Genomic DNA, 20916 nt, shown 5'->3' with positions numbered 1-20916 from the left:
GTGATTTTCAACAGGATATTCGTGTTCTAGAGGACTTTTACTTTGCTAGAATGGTAAAGTACTTTGGAGAACAATGGGTGGCATTTCCCCATATTGTTAGAAATGTCTACCAAGCTGCCCTACTTATTTATATGGTAATAAGAACCAGTGGTGGACCACGTATATATTCAAATGTACAAATTACTATTCCATTTTCAGAAACTGTCAAAAATTGTGAAGAGTTGTGCGCTTGTAGATCGGCTATTTTCACGATGTTTGAAATAGGACTTAAGTGGTTAATTCATATTTTTGTACGTTTTGGTCCCAAAAGTCCCTTTCTAGAAATGTAGTGGAGTCAAAAGTACAATATTTCTATTTAAAATGTAGCATAGTGAAAGTCACCAGCTTGCAAAAAACTAACAAATGTACTTTAAATACTGTCCACCACTGACAAGCTATCGCAATACTTTGATATTCTTGGGATATCTATCTATCTGGTCACACATTCTTTTCAAACTGGGCCCAATTCAATGAACTTGCAAATTTGTTCAAGTATAATTTTAGAAAACTCGATCACAATGTACAACTCAGGTGTTACAGAAAGGCATACAAAATAAAATATCTTTCTTAAAGTGATCCCTGACTAATACGACAAATATGCCTTAAAACATAATTGTCCTCTATAACTACAATGTAAAATTAAAAACACCTTAAATATTTTATTTCTTCTAGAAATAGCTACTCTTTCACTCAATAGGGGAAATGCCTGTCGCAAGTTGATGATGTCATAAATGTCATGTGTGATCTATCCTTATGGAATGTATGGCATGCATGTGCAAAAAACACATTTGAAATATTGATTTGATGCTCATATTAACCATAGGAAGTATAAGTTTGTTTTTATTTGCACATGCATGCCATAAATTCCATAGGGATAGATCACACATGACATTTAAGACATCATCAACTTGCGACAGGCATTTCCCCTGTTGAGTGAAAGATTCACTATTTCTAGAAGAAATAAAATATTTAAGGTGTTTTTAATTTTACATTGTAGTTATAGAGGACAATTATAATGTATTAAGGCATATTTGTCGTATTAGCCAGGGATCACTTTAAGTGTCTTTACAGCCTTTTCAAAGCAAAGGATTAACTAGAGGTCCATTTATTCCTTCAGGCCAATACTGCCCTCTTCAGGAGGAGAGGATACCTCACCAGGTCATTGTGAATCAAAGCATAGAAAATGAAGACCCATTTTAGACCACAAAGATGTCATAAAAATAGTTTATTTATGAGCTTAAAATCTGAAATCATCAAAAACATAAGCAGGTGCTGAAAGTAAAATATCTATGTAATTATTATCCAGTACATTGAAAAGCAAATGAGCTTTTATAAAAAAAACAACATAGATTTGGACAAACAGCTGTTATTGCCAGATGCAATAATGACATGATGCAGGACACTAATACCATTTGTAAACGCTTGCATTTCATTCCAACAAACAAAACAAGATGGAATACATCTCTCAGGAAGACAAACTAATGACACACCAAGTGGTCACATAATACCAAGTTTAGAAAGGTAAATTACATTAGGATTCACAGAGCCGTGTTGTAGTACAGCATATGACTTTTCTTTACCCAAGTTCTGAGTAAAAAGACAATGCTCAGTCAAAGTAATTGTCCAAAGTAGACATTTTAGGAGGAGGCCTGGTCACTTTTTTCCTTTTAGCCTTCATCAGGGGACGAATCTCTGACAAAGGAGACTGGAGTGGAAGGAAGGGTTAAGGAATTTTTACACCGCAATTTACACTGGTAAAATGTTATTATCCCATTAGCCAAGTTTCAGAGTGAATTATGCTGCCCTGGCCCCTGATGCCATGCCTTTTCAGAACTATGGAAAGACATGTGCAAATTCCACGATAGGCATTTGTCTGCCTCTTTGATGATACTTAAAGGACAACTTTAGTTTTTTACAACAAGGGTTCATATTTTAGTTTGTAATTAAAGAATATGAAAGATGAGTGTTAAAATGATTTCATTTACTTCTTTCTATTGTTTTAGAGATTCTTATTTCAGTGGTTGGGGGCATGCGTACAAGTGGCTAAATATGTCATTTTACACAGTATAAGCCCATTCCCAAGATACAACACAACCTTTCATGGTTGGATGTGACTTATGGGGGCTAGAAGTGTTACTGTAAATAGCAGTAAAGAAACTGCTGGCTTATTGTGTCTAAAAATACATATTTAGCCACTTGTACGCATGCCCCTATGCGTACGCATGCCCCACATTTTAGCACGGTAAACCCAATAAAACAATAGAACGAAGCAAATGAAAACATTTTAACACTCACCTTTTCTTTTCTCTAATTACAATCTAAAATATGAACCCTTGTTGTAAAAAACCAAAGTTGTCCTTTAAAGCTTTGTTTTTTTCCCCAGGGCCATTTTCATCAAAATAAAGCATTACCTACAGTAATAATTACAATATTCAAACATTTATTATGTTCAGCGGCATGGCTGTTCTGGGATCCATGGCACAACATATTTTCAAATGTGGAACCACAGCTAAATACATGGCAATGTTTTGGGAACCATGAAATGAAACCATGTGAGATTTACTTGAGACTAAATCAACATCCAGTCCAAAGGCAGTGAGTAAAGGATACAGGCTGGAAGAATTTAGTACGTCCTCCTAATCCATCATAGCCACTTGAAATCACCTGAAATGACAAAACATTACAACGTGAGCTCTTTAATTAAAAGATAATAATCAATCTATACATCTACACTATGAGTGAAAAACAGAAACCATTCTAAGTATTCTTGACCTTTTAGTAAATCAAGTGAGATTAAACCATGTGAGATTGGGTGATTTTGTACATACAGCTCCTGGTCTTCTGCTCTGAGGATCCAACATGCTGCCGAAAGTCTTCTTTCTGAAAAGGAGAGAGTTCTGGAAGAAGGGATCCTCGTCTCGGGCCTACGGAAAGGCATACATCATTTGCCAATATGCAAACACACGTATACACACACACAGCATGAAGGTTTAACAACAAACGTATCTCTGGCATTGTTAAATATTGCTAAACTACCTTGCTTCCAGTGGATGTGTTCTTTTGGATGTCTCTTTTTGTAGGTGACCTGTAAAATAAACCAGGATTCAGAATGACATGATGCACAACAAGACCTCCAGTGGTTCTCAGCTTTTTGGACCACTAGAATATTTCAAAGCATCCAGAGCCCACCACAAAACAATAAATATTATATTGCATTGGGTATACCATTTTTTACTTTATTTAAAGGTGGTGTACATTATTTATTTTTGTTAATTAGAATAGTAATAATTAAATAGTTTTGCTATATAGTGTTTGCTTTGTTCAGTAACAGGATTCTCCCCGCCTCTCCAGCTCCGACTTTATTCTTTAGTAAACAGGAAATACATTTTTGGTTCGGGATAGCAGTTTAATCCAAACAGGATACAGGATTAACAAGTGAAATGGGAACTGATGAAACAAAAATAAAATAGCAGACGAAATTGGAACTGGAACACGATCAAATTGAAGTTGATAAATTGGTACAGGTAGACCCCTGTTACTGAACAAACACTCTATAGCAGTGGTTATCAAACTATGGGTCGCGACCCAAAGTGGGTTCGCAGGAAGGTGCCGTTGGGGGTGACTTTTATAAAATGGCGTTTTAGTGCGCCGACTCTCCGAGCTAGAATCAAACCCTGTTCTCTAGCTTGACAACTCAAGAAACAAACTGCGACGAGTCATTTGCGGCGGCAGCACAATATTATGAATACTAATGCTAATACTAATACACTTAATCGATAAGATAGGCCTACAAATCGGCAAGAATCACTGCTGTAATTTCATTTTCTACAAATATTTGTACACTCTCAGAGCTTTGAAATTGAAATTTTACATTTGAGAACCACTGCCATAAAGAATCATACGTAGACTCACACAGCAGCATCCAGACGCATTTTCTTGAATGGGAGCCGTGACGTCTGCTTTTTGGTTATCTCATCTGGGGTGGAGATGTCGTAGGTCATGTTGAGATCAATGTCCTCACTATGTGAAGGCTGGTGGAGACGGGGATGCTGTAGCTCCACTGGGGCGGGGCTGAAAGGGAGGTAGTGGAAACTTGTTATTACTTTACTTACTTTATTGAATATCTGTGAAATTGCAGGGAGAATCTAGTGCGGCAGCTTGGTGAACCTTTCAAAGACTAGGCGACTCAGGGCTTCATTTGTGCGTGTCGGCGTGCTCAATGTCCTCTGAAGAACCTCGACCTTCTTCTTCAGACTCTGTGAAAATAATGTACAATCTGCGATGTGTGGTTGCACTAATCCTGCACGCCAACATGCAATATGGGCTATATTTCATGCATCTTGAAATGTTACGTTTGGTTGTGTTGGTTATTGCATCACAATAAATGTACCTTCATTGTAATAGCAATAATTACACAAAGGTCAAGATTTTTTTTTGCACAGAGAGCAAAACAGATTCTTACAGAGATTTCTTTGTCAGCATTGGCCAGGTCCTTCTGTAGAGACCTCATGTCATCCTTGGTCCTATTCAACTCCACTGATGCTTTCTGTAACTGCAATGACACCAAAACCTTTTTCAGAATTCAACAGTGCATAAGATAACATATTCTCCTCAGTGTTTAACACGTGTTCTCTGGCATTTAATGGCATAAAAGCTGGAACAGTAGTTACCTTGTTGTTTGAGGCAAAAACCTCCTTCTTCAGCTTTTCACACATTTCATTTGTAGATCTGTGGCCTGTTTTCAAGTTCTCATATTCTCTATAAAACATGGGAAAGAATGCAGACAGTGGATAATGAGGGGAAATGCATTTGTGAGGGCAGAGGCTTATTGGCTCCCAAACGGTGTGCTGTGAGACAAGAGTCGTCCCTTGGGATTTTTTTGACAAGGACTGACAACGCGCACACACACATACAGTATATACATACAGTATAGGTCATTACAGAAGGCTTGAAATCCTGTCACTGAGTTTAGTTGTGGAAGTATTTTAAGGACATCAAAGAGATACCACAAAGTGATTTCTCCCCACTTTGGAGATATAAGTGACTATTCCATGTGTCTCATTAAACCATGAGTCAGGTTCACCCTGTAGACAATATGCCTTCCGGTGTGTTCCACGATTTCTAGCGGAAGTGCTGCGTTTAACGGACGTTACGTCATGCGATGCGGGTCTGTTTACATTCCCCAGCGAAAAAATTAAAATAGATTGTAGCTCTTAATAGGTGTAATATTGCTTGAATCAATGTTTGTGTTTGTATATTGTTTATTGCGAGCGCAACCGACGGAGCAGGAGACGTAGACCAGATTTTTTCGTGCAGGGAATACGTTTGCAGGAACACCGCACTGTGAAAAAAATACAGCTTCCGGGAAAATTCAGCCCCACCTCCTAGAACGCTTTCTGCCTTCTATTGTCACCAGGCTTTTCTCTTCGCAGATGAGTAAGCCTGGCTACGCGAGGCTAGGTAAGGTTAGGGTTATTTTCCACCATTTTATTCCTCTGGCTAACCTCAAAACAATATTTTTTGCTATTTCTGAAAATGTGTGAAAGTATGAAATAGGCCCAGGGCATTAATAAAAAAAAAAAAAGAACATTTACAACTCATCACAGCGTGACAGGTGTAAAACAGTGGGTGAATTAAATTTCTTTAGAGTTACAGTATAACATGTGTTATAGAGGCAATTTTGCACGTATATGAATACAGACGTGCCTTGAAATTTTGACTTGCCTAGAACACAAACGGTTTAAACACCGCTGGTCTAGACTGAATGCAGATACAAAGAGATTTGTAATTTTGGGGAGCGAGCGACGGTGCGGCTTGGGTTGTTCCTTACTTTTTGAGGGAGATGCAGTAGATGGAGAGCTGCTCCACAGCAGCCTGGCCGACACCCATGTCAGTGATCATGGACTCTACCTCAGCTCGCTGGCCCTGTAACACCACATCAAGGCTGGCCAAAACATACAATAATGTTAGTGGGCTGGATTTGGGGTATGGCAGCAAAATCTGGACAAATTAAATTAAACTCAAAATGCAAAATGTAGCTTAATGTTTCATATAAAAAATGAAAAAATGGTGGAACTACTTTTCATAGATTTTCATTTTGGTCCTGAGCTTCCGAGCCTCCTCCCTTGCATTCTCAGCATCATTATGTTTGTTCTCAAGGTAATTCATTTGTTTCTGCGAAGTAAACACACACACACACACACACACACACACACACACACACACACACACACACACACACACACACACACACACACACACACACACACACACACACACACACACACACACACACACACACACACACACACACACACACACACTCTTTAGTTTGATGATATTCATTATTTGGTTTTACATCGTAAAGCATATTCATCTTACTTTGAGAGCAGAAATGATCATCTCCTTTTCTACAGTGACTTTCCGCACAGTGTCCAGGTCTCTCTTCTGTCTGTCCATAGTTTCCTTAAAATTGTCCATCACCTTCTGTTTGTCCCGCCAATCTCTTTCTGTAAATTGAACACACAGATAATGTTTACAGCTTTTAAACCTGTTAATAGATGTACAGTAATAGTATATATCACAGCAATCATGCATCGAGATCTAGAATAGATGAGAAGGACTACATAGCACTCAACATGCCCCTCACATTTCAGGCTTGTCAGTTGGGGGCATAACTGCATGTTCAACCCATGGCATATCATTTGTCACAGAAATTTCAATACGGCAACTGAATTGCTCACACAAACCTAGCCCAGATGCCAAATCATTTGTTACATGTATTCATTACAAGTAGAAATTATCATTTCATTTCATGTCCTCAAATTACTCTTACCTTTACTACTTAAAGCGACTTTCATTCGATCAATTTCATTCTGCAAAGAAAAAACAAAGAAAAACTATAATAAATTGTATAGACATTTGAAATAGAAGACATGCGAGACATTCATATTCGCTGCAACATTACTGTAGTATGGCTAGGGTTGAACAACAGTAAAAATGAAAACAGAACCAGCCCTAGAGAACCAATATTTGTAATGGAGTTCTTATCCAAGTTAGTATTATACCTTAGTAGTATGTACCTTAGGAGCTATAGCTGAAAGAGAGCAGTGGTTCTCAACCTTTTCTGGCCCTCCTGAGGATTCCGAACCAGTCTGAGTCTGGCGGCCAATACAACCCTGGGAGCAAGCTCATCTTCATAATCATCTGGGCTGCTATCCACTGGGTGAAGTTGAAACTAAATTACCCCAGTAAGATTAACAAGGTCTCCCTTTCCTTACCTGCAAACTCTCTGGGTCAGCTGCTGACCCTGGCTCTTCTTCATTGATGTCAAAGAACAGCTTGTTGATAATATGTCGGGTGCTGACCTATAGACAGGAAACACATTATTTACATGATCCTTATAAACTGTAAAGAATGGTTGAATGTAGAGAGGTTCTGCTTAAGTCACACTGCAGTGTGTAAGGTGTATGCACTGTACTGTACAGTACTACTGCACCTGTTTTCGACATTGTGGGCAGGTTTTGTTGGGGGCTGTCTGGAACCACTGAAGAAGGCTGAAAGAAGTGGCGAAAACAATGACCAGTGAATACATGTGGGTTATAATGATTATAATTATTTTTGATCAACAACATAGTCTTTTATTTGTCAAGTCACCACTCACCATTCATAGTGGAAGGTATGCCCGCAGTGGATAGCAGCAACATCTCTGGAGTGATCAAAGAAATCCGAGCAAATGGTGCAATACGCTCGGATAGGCATTTTTGGAATCTCTCAAGTCGCCCTGCAAAGAAAACAAACGTATACAATGTAAAAAAGTAAATACATTCGTATCGTCACAGCATTACATCATTCTCTACGTTACGTGGCTGTGGCTAGCGTTAGCTGACTACTGCTTCTTTTGTACGGGATCGAGTAGTGCAGTACTTACCGAACGTTATACTACAGTCATGAAATCCTTACATCCGTAATAGTGTTATGCATCTCTATAGTGCTTTATATATACGACCCAAACAAAACAATGATAATATTTGACCAAAAAAAGAAAGTTTTCCCAAATACGATCCGTTCTGTTTATGTTTGTTGTGTAGGAGGAGAAGTGTTTCCGCGCTGCGCGTGTTCGAATGAAAAAATGGCCCGCCCCTTCTCCTTCTTCTTGACTTTTTTGTTGCATTACTGCCACCGTCTGTTTAGCTAGCCTCGGAGGACTTACTTTTACAACCACATCTGGCTAGACTAGACTATACTGCTTTTGTCTGAAGGAAGACGAACACAAATACGTTTTACTTTTGTTATGTACTTGTTCACAAGATGTAACAATAATGTACAACCTTGACCCATGGCTCTTCAGTTAAGTAACCATTGTGTTTGAGGACAAAAACAGCAGTTGGCCCTGGATTCAACTAAGGGCACCAGTGGACATCGGCCTTTGCATCACAGAGGATGGGCAGGACCTGTGACTGATGATACAGCTTTGGGCTGAAGAAGAAACCTGAAGAGCTGCTACTGTCCAAACTATGAACTCTACCTCTGAACCCCTTGGTGTTTCCCTTCATTTACAGAGTCATCGTTGGGACATCGATAGAAAGTAGGGGGTAGATTGTAGTGGGTTGGGTTTCTTTAGTCATGTGACAGCCCCTAATGACCCCAATTCAGCACAGCTGAGACACCTGCTATATAAAATGGAGCCACACCCAGCCATCAATGCGACCAGGGCACTTAGGCCCGGAAACCAGACAACGCCACTCTGGGAATTTCATCCAAAGAATACCATATAGACCAAGAGTAGACCTATGACACAATGTACACTTAATACCCAATCACAGGTTTAGTAAAGGAATATGAACAGAGATATGTATTTCCAGTTTAAGAAGAACACTTGTTTTATTTATAACTCAAGGCAGAATATTTTATTATAAAGATGTCAAACTGCAAAGAGTAAGGTTCGAAATATATCGATTTATTTTAATACAGAGCTATAGTCTATTAGATATTACATATTTCAAAGATACCTATTCATATCACAATGTTAAAACCAGGGTTTAAGGGAGGCCGGCTTCATGGATGCGGTCCTTCTCCTTGATTTTCAGAACACCTTCAGAGCCATGAACAGGAGAAGAAGAATCCTCAGAGGTGGAATCCCACTTTCTCTTCCTTCCTTCTGCCTTTGGGTCTGGTAGACCATGTTGCAGTGTTCCTCCATCTCCTCTTTGAGCAGCTGGTTGGAGTCCTGGAAGTTGTTGGCAAAAATCTTCTTCGTTTTCCGAGTATTCTTCTTCTGAGTACATGGCATCGAGGTCCACCATTTCATGTTCTCTGAACCTCCTCTGTGACTCATAAAAATCTTCTTCGTTTTCCGAGTAAAAATCATCTTCACATTCACCAAGGCCATCGTCCCCAGAGTCGTCTTCCTGCTGGATGCCGATGTAGTACTCTGTCCTTTTTTTCTTTCTCTCCGGTTCGTGAACCCACTCCTGGTCGTAGTTGTAGGCCTCAGAGAGCTGGTCGTAGTTGTAGGCCTCAGAGAGCCACACTATAGGCAATGAGAGGCAAACATGCCGTCGTCACACCCGGTCCATGACAAAGGCCACGAGCCATCAGGGGCTAAACAGCAGCGCCACATGCGATTGATGAGAAGCCGCATATGAGGCTTTGGCCTGTTAACAGATGGGGGGGAAACACTGCTTATCCCACAGAGGGATTCCCACAGTCATGCCTTCAATGAGTCTCTCCAGCACACGACCCAACACACCACCAGGGAACCACAACAAGCCAGCCAGCTACTTTCTGATGGCTGGGTGTGGCTCCATTTTATATACTGTAGCAGGTGTCTCAGCTGTGCTGAATTGGGGTCATAGGGGCTGTCATGACTAAAGAAACCCAACCCATTACAATCTACCCCTACTTTCGTTGTATGACATGCACTGAATTGGTCAGCGAAACCTTTCACCAGCAACTGTAAAGCATGGTTTATACTTTGTTGTACAATGGAGCATAAATCAGGCTTAAGACCAATGCAGTGCACTGGAGAGTACAATGGAATTGCTATGATTCCCAACAAAGTATACAATGTAGGTCGGATATCTGTGGTAAAGTAGGTCCCATACAGACAATACATTAATTCATTATGAATGAAAGTATGGTAATGTAAGAGTATTTTAGTGCTAATGTAATAATTAGGATCTCAAATTTCTTGACATCTTTGGTAACTCACAGAGCCCTATATGACTCAACAAACACTGTGACTGGGAAAAAATAGAACTTAATTGGTCTACATTCAATTGATCCAATCACAAAGATGAAAAGGGAACAACAAGAAATTTGATTTCCTACTAATGTTTGAAAATCAGTGGGATTAATTGTATTACAAGTCCCAAATTTGCAGTTGATCAACAAGTCTTGTGGATGAAAAGGATTTGATTACAATCAATATGAACTACTAAAAACTTGTGAATAGAAAAATGTCTATTGAGCATCAATTGTTATCCAATGTTCTTTTATTGTTTAACCTGTAACTGGACAACCACATGGCCAGGCAGGTAGGCCTACTACAAGGCCAGCCATTTATAAATGCATCAAAATGTCATCTTCATCCAGTGGGGGGTTGTTAGTTAAAAATGTCAAGTCAATTTTGGTAGAAAAAAAGAATCAACTTTTCTTCCTAAATATGCGGCCAAGTTCTCCAATGGCTATGGCAGTAGAGGGAGGTGGCATCCATCCATCACCTCACTCAGGTAAGGTATTCAACACTCTCTGAGTTCTCCTATCGAATGCCAACTAAATAGGTGTCACAATTAGTAAATGCTTTGTCTGCCTGCCAGAGCCCACATGGACAATAGCACCACTGAGTGGCCAGGTGAAAGTGTTACAGCATACCATATTAAACATACAGTCTGTCAAATAGAGATCTGATCCATGACTTGTAGCCTACACCACGCCCATTGCATTGTACCTCGTGCTGTTTACATTTCAGACTAATAAAGTATTCAATCAATCAATCAATCAATCATTAAGATTCATTTTCATTTAGAACCCCTTCAAGGAACCCTGATGGTCATTTATATTTGTATTCATAATTATTGTATAATAAGTACTACTGTAGGCCTACTTATTATACAATAATTAATTTGTATAAATATGTGAACTTGTTTTGGGAACTACAAAGGCTGATCTTCTCTTTCCAGTTTGTGCACTGATTAATGTCATTGTGTAGGCCATATATCAGGAGGGGGCAGACCTTTATTCAGAAACACCCCTAGGTAACCATATCAGGAAATTAAAAATAATTCATAAGCTTTAATTCCCAAAATAAAATCAACCACCTTCCCTCCTTTTAAGATCGATCATACAAAAATGTAAAGCTCTAAATAACGATAGAAGTAAAACCACAAAAAGTAAGAGCATCGCGAACCGTTCACGCAAAGAAAACTTCATTTCCCACAATTCCTTTCCAACCTGTGGCAGTGCAAGGGTGACGTCTGACAACACAAAACTATTCCTCTTTTTACTGTTAGCGAGCTAGCCTGGGGGAAAAGTCATTTGAGGACCACGAACGCTGAATGTGCAGTGCAGTTGCGGAAATGAAAGGTATTTCTTGGAGGAGAAATGTAACCGAAATCAATGCGTTTGGGGGCGAACTTTATAAACAAACAAATAGCTAGAGTAACTGTAAATCAGATGAAGTTAGCAAGCCATAGATAGTGCTGCATCAGCAGGACCAGATTGACGCCCCGGGGGACTGCGATTGATATGAGAGCCTGTTTGAGAGAGAAACAAAGTTATTTTATGTTATTTCTATGCCTACAAACTGTCATCTGGCTATCTCTGACAGAAGTTCAGAACTGTCATTATGTTTTGCCACTCTACCATGCAACTTAATGATTATTATGTGCAGGACCCCTTGCACTGATTCACTGATTGTGTCATGCTGCAACGTTTAGGCAATGGCAATAATAAAGCTGCAGTCTTCTTCAGCAAATACCTTTTGTTAAGAAACAGCTGACCTTTGGATCCCCATTGTTTGTCTACTTTCAGGTGCTGTCCCCTGTCTTTGAGTAGTAGCAGTGATGGACGGAGACGTCCAAAAGCCAAGAGTGTCATGGGAGGTCCAGAATGGTACCCTGGCCTCTATGGAGCACCTTCGCATAGACAGGGCTGACAGTCCCATAAGGGCTGAAAGTCCCACACCAGGCCTGGTGGAAGGGACTGAGCCAGGTGAGACTATTATACCCTTTAATTTATGACATGTACCCTTTGACAAAATATGCTATTGGCAGGACCTGGGCTCACACTCCTATACCTTGACTTACTATTATGGCCAGATACAAACTCTCTACAAAAGCCCAGCATGAGTTGAGGCACTAATAAGGTAGTTTTTCTGATCTTCCAGGAAATACCAGTCAGTGTATTGTGGATCATTATTAAATATCATTTTTTGTATTCTTAGTTTGCTTTAGAGATAATTTGCTAAATCCCAAACCTTTAGGAACATGTTCTAAACTCCTTGCAGTCTCAGCATATGAGACTCTGATGCAGTAGAGCCACCGGCCCATTGTTTCTTGTACAAGAAGTGCCTTTGATAATAAAAGTGAAAGTTGAAAGTGCTTCCAGTTAGCTAGCTTCAACTAACTTTGAAAGCCTTACTCTGGACATAAACATGGACCAACAGATATTGGACAACAACAATAATTGCTTAGCTCCCTGTCAGTGGTAAAGCCACCTTATGACACGTTTTGGTAGGTAAACACATATCCAAAAGAGGAACAAAATGCCCTGTCATCATGTGATTAGTTCCCCATTCCACGTAGACTAACCAATTAGAAATGGATTCTTTTACCATGCAACCTTTATGAATAGAACTCTTGGTAAAGTACAATTTACTCTGATAAATCTGGCATGTTGCAGAATGGTCATTGTTTTTATGTGACATCATTATTAGCTGTTATTTTAGACCAGTACACAGAGCATCATACAGTACACAGCATCATGTATGTGACATGAAGGTAACCTAAATCTCTCTGTGTGTGTGTGTGTGTGTGTGTGTGTGTGTGTGTGTGTGTGTGTGTGTGTGTGTGTGTGTGTGTGTGTGTGTGTGTGTGTGTGTGTGTGTGTGTGTGTGTGTGTGTGTGTGTGTGTGTGTCATCCACATAAAGTAGCTTACTTCTGTATTTGAGCTACTGTAGGTGGTGCTATTGTATCTATGTAGTGCAATTTATTAACTCTGAGTCCCTTCACTGAAGGCCTTGGCTATATTATTTTGAATGGGCTCGTTATGTTTTTTTAATAACGTTTTTATGGCTTAAACAAATCAAACCTGTAATCACTGCATCTGTTTCATACCTTTGACAATGTCAATGACAATAATCTACACCAATGCAAAGAATGTCCCTGATTGCTTGTCATTATTCGTGAATCAGGTCCCAAGAAGCTTGTTTTAAAACAGAGAATTATTTGATACGAATTTGACATGTTGTTTCTGGCAGGTGCTGGCCAGAAGAGTGCCATGTTTGTCCACACCCAGTCCTTTGAGGACCTAACTGCCGAGGCTGAAGAGCAGGCCAAGGTAGATCCTGAGCTGGGGATCACTGGAGAGTCTGAAGAGGAGCTCCGTGTGGTGATCGGGGAGAACCTTGCAGCAAAGGAACAGACGGGGGCGTCTTGGTCAGACAAGTCCAAAGATGAGGATATCTGCAGTGAGGCATGGCGTAGCCACAGGAAACACGTGTTTGTACTGAGCGAGGCGGGTAAGCCCATTTATTCCCGCTATGGCACAGAAGAGGCCCTGGCCAGCACCATGGGGGTGATGATGGCCCTCGTCTCGGTTCTTGAGGCTGACAAAAACATCATCCGCTCCATTCACGCAGGTCAGAAAATGTTTTCGGGCGATGTTGTGGCATCAAACAGTTTGAATGCAGTACAAGTGTGTGCATGTGTTGAAGGCCAGGATCAAAACCTGATATTATTTAAGACTGTTTACTGATTTACTGATAGAATAGTGATAGAATAGTGTTCAGTAGTACAGAATAGGATGGGAAAATGACCAATAGTATAGAATGAGCTGGAAAGTGATCAGTAATACACTAAATACAGAATAGATTTTAGTTTAGCAAAATTATGGTTTCTCTGCAGTTGTAGTCACAAGTCATACATAAGTAACCTAAAGAGAGAAAAACCAAGAGAAGGGTGGAGGAGGAAGCAGAAGATGTAAAGTGGGTGGTGTGATTAAGTGTGGTGGTTCTTTTTCCTAAACTGCTGTGATTTCGTATGAGTCCATATCGATATGTTACTATCACGATATGTAATATTTACTACCATCATACCATGGCTAATGTTTTGATTTGTTGCCTTTCCACGGTACTGTCTCAGATGGATACAAGGTGGTGTTCCTCAGCAAAAGCCCCCTGGTCTTGGTGGGTGCGTCTCGTACCTGTCAGTCAGAAAAGGAGCTGTTGCGTGAACTGCATTACATCTACTACCAGATCGTCAGCCTGTTCACCCTCACCCAGCTCAACCACCTCTTCCAGCACAAGCAGAACTATGACCTTCGGCGCCTGCTGGCCGGCTCTGAGCACCTCACTGACAACCTGCTGCGTCGCCTGGACCGCGACCCGGGCCTGCTCCTCAGCGCTGTCACCTGCCTCCCTCTGGGCAGCTCTGCCAGGGACGTGGTGTCTTCTAGCCTGCAAGCTGCTAAAGCCAAGAGCCTGGTCTTCTCCATCCTGCTGGCAGGGGACCGCTTGGTGACCCTGGTAAGGAAAAAAGACCAATACCTGCATCACATGGACCTGCACCTGGTCGTCAACCTTGTGGGCTCCTCCTCCTCGTTTCGAGAGGGCGAGGGCTGGACGCCCATCTGCCTGCCAAAGTTCAACACCGCCGGCTTCTTCCACGCTCACATCTCTTACCTTGAATCAGGTTCGGAGCTCTGTCTCATCCTGGTCTCCACTGACCGCGAGGACTTCTTTAACTTGTCTGACTGCAAGCGTCGCTTCCTGGAGAGACTGAGCAAGCGCAGTGCCTACCAGGCCCTGAAGGAGGCGCTTAAATGTCCAAGCTATTCGGTGGACCAGGTTGGCATCCCAGAGCTCAGGCACTTTCTTTACAAATCCAAAAGCTCTGGGTTGTACACCAGGTGAGTAGGATATACAGCTAAATATATGTGCTCACTGCTCATTTTGCATTTTCTATAAAGCTGCAATCTGGGTCGGGATGGGACGATGCGCGATATTATCATTTATCATGATAAAAAAAATGAAAAAAAAAACGTTCAGGCATTCATGAGCTAGCTGCTGTTATGTTTACATAGTGAACAGGAAGAACAGGAAGTGATAGCAAAATCGAGTTGTTCCGGGGTCGAACATTCATTTCCGGTTCGCAGTCATGCCGAAACTGGAAGTAAGAAGTAAAAAGAAAGAACAACACTCAGGAAAACTCAGGGCAGGGAATGATTAAGACAATATAACTAGCACATCTGCAGTTAGGGTTATTTATCTATCTAGGTCGTCCTCAGACGAGCCCTCCATCGTTGTTTCCAGTCATCTCGGTTCTCCATACATCTGGCCAGCTCATTGGTGTTCTGTGTCCCTACGTCTTCCTTGAGTATGTCCACGTATGTTTTTGTGGGTCTCCCTACTCTTACATTGAGAAATGTAGATCTGGTTTTGGGTGGGACAACTACTGATTCACAAGTAACCCTGCCTGAAGCTTATAGGCCTAATATCTCTCTATGTCTTCATATATGGAAAAACTGGGTTACAGTTGCAAATGCAATTACCTTTCTCTGTTGGGGAAGACATGTGTACACCTTTGTAGCTTTATTAAGATTTTCAATACCAGACATTTTGGTACTTGCTTTGCAATTACTATTATCAGTTTTTGCATGGCCTGCTAATTCTGCACTAGTTGATGTCAAGTTGATTCAGGTCAGGAGCAGAGTGAACAGGAATGATCATATTTCTTTTTGTCCCTTTCCTCCACGGAAGCCCTGAATTGCCCATTGTGTACCAGTCTGAAGAAGAGCATGAAAGGCTGATGGAGTTGTACCAGGAGCTTCATGGCCGCCTACACCACACAACCAGGCCACTCCGTTCTTTCTATCGCTGTGGGGAGACTGAAAACCTAATGGCATGGGTAAATGTGCTGCTGTGTGTGGGATGCTGCTTTCATCTACCAAACATTTATACAGCATCCCTCTAACCCTCTCTCAGCACTGCTCATTTGGTCTGACATTGTCATGAAGTCCTAGATAATCTGTTTTTTTTCTTCTTTTTTGTAAAAAATAATAGGGGTGGGCTGGGGGATGTTGATGTAGGTCATTTATTTAATCATTATATTATAGAATTAACACAAGCTAATAATAAAGTACAAGGGTTAGGGTTAGGTAAATGCTTCTAAGTTGAGCTGAACCCAAACAGTTTAAAAGGATTTTAAACTCACTTCTACATTTTTATTTGATTAAATTCCGTCTGTCAGTTAAAACTATTATTTCCCTGCACTTGTTTTACCCCTGGTCTCAACCCTCTTCTTGTCCTTGTGAACTCCTTCTTTCTGCAGGTGACAAGTGGCTTTGAGCTCTACCTTTGCTTCAGTCCCCTGGGGACCAAGGCCTTGGCCGTGTCTGCTGTTAACAAACTGCTGAAGTGGATCAGGAAGGAAGAGGACCGCCTCTTCATCCTCAGTCCCTTCACATACTGAGCCCTCACTACACCGCTCACCTCTTAGATACCGATGGAATTTCATGTTTAACCCATTGACTTTGAGTAGTGTTGCAAAAGTTAATCAAACTAATTGATTATAAAACTATCAAAGATATTGATAATCACTTAATTTGTTTTTATGGAAAAGAGAAAAATACCAGACTCTACTATTGTTTGTCCTGCCGTTTGTCACTTTACTCCCAAAAAAGATATGTTTAAGGCTTGATTGCCAAATAATTGGCTGTAGTGTACACCCCCTTATCCATAGAAAATGAGCCCTACAGGTTAGGTCTTTTCTCTTGTGCCACCCTAAAAGTCAAAATGTCCAACTTGCTGTTGTCCCTGTGGCCTTACCTCTAGTCTAGTAGGACCAATTTTAGGCCAAAGTTCACGCTCAAACTTGCGTACACCAAAAAGTTGGCGTACGCTCATCTCAAAGGTATAATATCAATCTGTCCGTCAGTATGATGTGAGCATAGCCAACACTCAAATCTTGTGTCAGGTCTCAGCTTGTACAGTATACGCTGTATGCTTGCAGTGTACTGTAGCATACGTGTACAAAGCGTCTAAAAACATAAGCAGCAGCCACTTTTAACTTAAAATGATGTAACTTGGCCTGGGCCGCCGGCCTAGACTGCAATGCTGCCTGACTGTGTCGCGGGTTCGAATCCCGATCCCGAAGACCTTTTCTGCGTATGACTCCCCATTTCCTGTATACATAACTATCAATAAAGGCAGAAAAAATTATAAAATAAAACAAATGATGTAACCTGACATCTAATATCGAAATGAAAATATGAAAAGTTAGTGGGATTACAGATTTATCAACACCCGACCATTCTTCCGGTGTGATTGGCAGGATGTCGACCGTTTGACGAATCCCACGTGAGCCCCGTCATGAGATGATTCATGTGCTCGGATCTGTGCTGGTTTCTTGGTTCCATTGATAAACGAGGGCCTATATGTCTCAAAATGTAATTGCAATGAAACTGGCTGAGCAGTGCATTCATGTTCCCGGGGGAATGAACCCTACTGATTTTATGTGACCCCACAGCCCATACTGTTCATCTTAATGTAGACACAGATAACGTTTCCACATCGAGGTGTAAATGTGGCAAAAATATTTTGAATCTTGCGTTCTTCAATACGACACAGCCATGGATGACTGACTGTCTATGAGCTAGATCACGCCATCGTAGCAAGCCATTTTTTTACTGTACTGAAATGAGTGTTTTGGAAATACTTTGAGTCGTAGTTAACAAGCTAAACATGTTACCATTACGGTCCTTTTTAAAATCTCCTTTCAGCTGACACCATCTGGATGTGTGCTATGCAAGGTACCAAAATATGATATGGTACTCAGTGGGGCATCTTTTTATGGAATAATGATGCATTCTTCTGGACTCCAATGATTTTAGCTGCACATGTGTGACAAAAGTAGATTAATGAACGATATATTTGAACTGGATTTTTTCCATTATACATTTTCCAGTTGATGCACTGATACATGCTGCTTTAGATGAAAGCACAATGGCTATTATGCTGTTTAAACTGCATCAAAACATTCTTTTCATGTAGTGTTTCATCTTTTGTTTTTGGAAATCAAAAATGCTGTTTTTTACATTTTATTAATGCCATCATACATTTTGAAAACAAAGTGACAGGAATTCTCCAAAGATCCTGTATTTACTGTATTTTCTTTTAACATTTTGCCATGTTTATGTGTTGACCTCCACAACATTCCATATTTTACGATATGATGTCCAATATTACTGTGTTTAAGTCAACACGTATCATTTAATAGCGTAATCACCCATTGCTATGTCTTGTCATCGCACTAATTCTTGTTTAATTGTTTACTTTTTTGGATGCTTAACTACTAGCCTCTTTTTTTATTTCAAACTGCAAGGATTGCTACTGATGGTTCCTAGCCTTTATATTTCCTTGCACATTAACAATGTACATTTGAACTTTTTGCAGTGATAATGCAGAAATACACTGGTTACTAATTATATTTTTTTGTTGTATTGAATAGGACCAATGACCATATGAGTTGTGACACGTTCTAAGACAAGTGTGTAACACAGCTGGGAATTGTTGCTGTGTTGGTCTAAGATGGTACACATGGTTATTAATAATTAAAATAAAATAAAAACATTTCTGTTTTGTTTCATTCAAATCCTGAATAATGTTATGTATTTTATTAGGCTATTGCCAAAGTGTACAGAACATTAATATGTTCACTTCCCTACACCGTTCACTTGTCTGCTTTAGGATAGTTGGGACAACATGGCCTGGGCCCTAATTTCAGAGTTGTATTAATTAACCCCTTACATTCTTACAAGCTTGTGTGCAACTTCTTCAGATAGGAACCTGTTACCTGATGGTTGTTCCTGAGTTGAGGTGATGATCTTACCAAGCTCCTTGACTCTGGAATGACCTGCTTGGTTTTATAAATCAAAATAAGTGTATTCTTTTAAATGACTTCTTAAAAAATACCTATCCATTTCAAATCTGGAAATCTTATAGTTTTGATTATTGTTTTCTTCGGTTATATGTGATTTTATAACCTTTATTGTTATTAATATTTTGATTTATAACAATCATTATGTTATATTGTTATTATTTATATCTGTAGTAGCAACAGGAACATGCGGAAATACGCCATGGGGAGGAGCAAAGGAGCACCAGACAGATGCGACAAGGTACAGTTGACGTTAGACCTGAGAGGAGAAGAGATGATATGTCACTAGTAGACCAATACACGCTCATTTCAAACGCTGGTGATATTAGTTTATGTCATAGAAAAAATACGACCTAATTTACACGATTCTACAGTAGCCTAGTAGCCTATATTTCGACCTGTACAGGTAAGCAACATTTAATAGCTTATGCCATGCATGATGTGCTGTGAATGTGTGGCACAAGTAAAATGTCAACATGTGCTTCGTTTAATTGCATTAGGCTGTGGATTAATTAAGTTACAATTTCTAGCATGTTACAGCTGTGAACAGACTGAACACTGAATCTATGCCAAAGAACTGATAGATAATCTGAGTTTATCTAAAAGTGTAGTTTATGAATAGTTCTGTCTGTATAAAATTAAAGTTCTGCTATGCTAAAAATACAGTAGGTGTGGACTTGTTGACCTGCATATTCGTTATTATCGTTAAGGACAGGTTTATCCTGGCTATCAGTTGGAATAGCTAAATAGCCTACAGTGTAGGCAACATAGTTTAATTCATAGATGCCATAAATACTGCACTTGACTTGGATAAGGATAAGGACTGTTTGATATTACTATGCACAGACCAGTCTCGTTGAAGAATAAAGCAAAACACATAATATCATCAACAAATAAAGGAAAGGCAACTAATACAATTTAAGAAAATGTCCTGTCACAGAATCAATTAATTTGACCAAAAAGCATGTAGGACTGATTAGAAATATTAACTTCAGAATCTTGCCAGATTCAATCTGTGAGAAAATCTGGGAAATAATTTGCTAGAACTATTGCTTAAAACTAAACTAACTATTGCATGCTGTAAATAGCACAATGGGATAATGAATGGAAAATCACTTTGAAACCTTTCAAAGTAAGCTTTATTAACCTTGAACATGAAGAAAGTCAATCAGTGCCATTAATATGTATACCCATGTCTGTGCTGCTTTTAAACTCTAACCTTGAATTGGTTTGACATGGAACTGCAAATGTTAAAATGTAACACGCCATTGGTCGGATTCTATGAATTATTGATACCGTATAGTAGAGTCAGTCAAGAAGACACTTTACTATCTTGCAAAACTGCTCATAGAGTGGAGAGTTTTGTCATGTTTACTTTAAAATGTAGGTCCACATGAAACCCCTTTTCTATTCATCTTTAAAAATATACTGTATGTATTTAGCATTAATAAAATTATTGTGACACACTGAAGCAGTTGATTCTTCTCCTGACTTTAAGAGGCACAGAGTGTATGACCATCAGTCCGTGCGCATCTTTTCACCAGAAAGGCACGTAGTGGTTGTGACTAGAATGCAGAGTAGAGAGGACAGGGCCCCTTAATGCAATCTAACTGTGGTGTGTGTAGTTAATGATCCACCCAGCAGCTTCTGTTCAGTGTGAACACAATGCTCAGATCTTAGAACATATAGTTCATTTTGGTTCCTGTTATGAGTCTGACC

General features: G+C 40.0%; 2 protein-coding genes across 2 annotated transcripts; one reads left to right on the top strand and one right to left on the bottom strand.

Annotated features, from left to right (window-relative positions):
- Positions 1–1504: 1504 nt before the first annotated feature.
- traip (TRAF-interacting protein) lies at positions 1505–7800 on the bottom strand (the record flags this gene model as incomplete). Its single annotated transcript, XM_080728802.1, has 15 exons — positions 1505–1744; positions 2650–2703; positions 2868–2963; positions 3076–3124; positions 3952–4110; positions 4207–4295; positions 4502–4591; positions 4710–4797; positions 5870–5983; positions 6119–6213; positions 6421–6548; positions 6875–6914; positions 7320–7406; positions 7538–7595; positions 7703–7800. 15 exons carry the CDS (start codon positions 7798–7800, stop codon positions 1646–1648), a joined length of 1344 nt encoding a protein of 447 aa, XP_080584928.1. The 3' UTR covers positions 1505–1645.
- Positions 7801–11546: 3746 nt separating this feature from the next.
- Positions 11547–18842, top strand: mon1a (MON1 secretory trafficking family member A). The gene is made up of 6 exons (XM_080727280.1): positions 11547–11625; positions 12073–12252; positions 13521–13901; positions 14404–15169; positions 16020–16167; positions 16591–18842. The coding sequence occupies exons 2-6, from the start codon at positions 12105–12107 to the stop codon at positions 16729–16731; spliced, it is 1584 nt and encodes a 527-aa protein (XP_080583406.1). The 5' UTR covers positions 11547–11625; positions 12073–12104; the 3' UTR covers positions 16732–18842.
- The last annotated feature ends 2074 nt before the right edge of the window (positions 18843–20916 follow it).

Source organism: Nannobrachium achirus, assembly GCF_963921795.1.
Source record: "Nannobrachium achirus genome assembly, chromosome: 6".
Taxonomy (NCBI): domain Eukaryota; kingdom Metazoa; phylum Chordata; class Actinopteri; order Myctophiformes; family Myctophidae; genus Nannobrachium; species Nannobrachium achirus.
This window is presented reverse-complemented; position numbering and strand designations above follow the sequence as displayed.

Bases quoted from the DNA above. Each gene is read 5' to 3' on its own strand.
- mon1a (XM_080727280.1), top strand. From the start codon at position 12,105: ATGGACGGAGACGTCCAAAAGCCAAGAGTGTCATGGGAGGTCCAGAAT. The intron at 12,253-13,520 runs GTGAGACTATTA...TGTTTCTGGCAG, and splicing joins GGTGGAAGGGACTGAGCCAG to GTGCTGGCCAGAAGAGTGCC. The intron at 16,168-16,590 runs GTAAATGTGCTG...TTCTTTCTGCAG, and splicing joins CTGAAAACCTAATGGCATGG to GTGACAAGTGGCTTTGAGCT.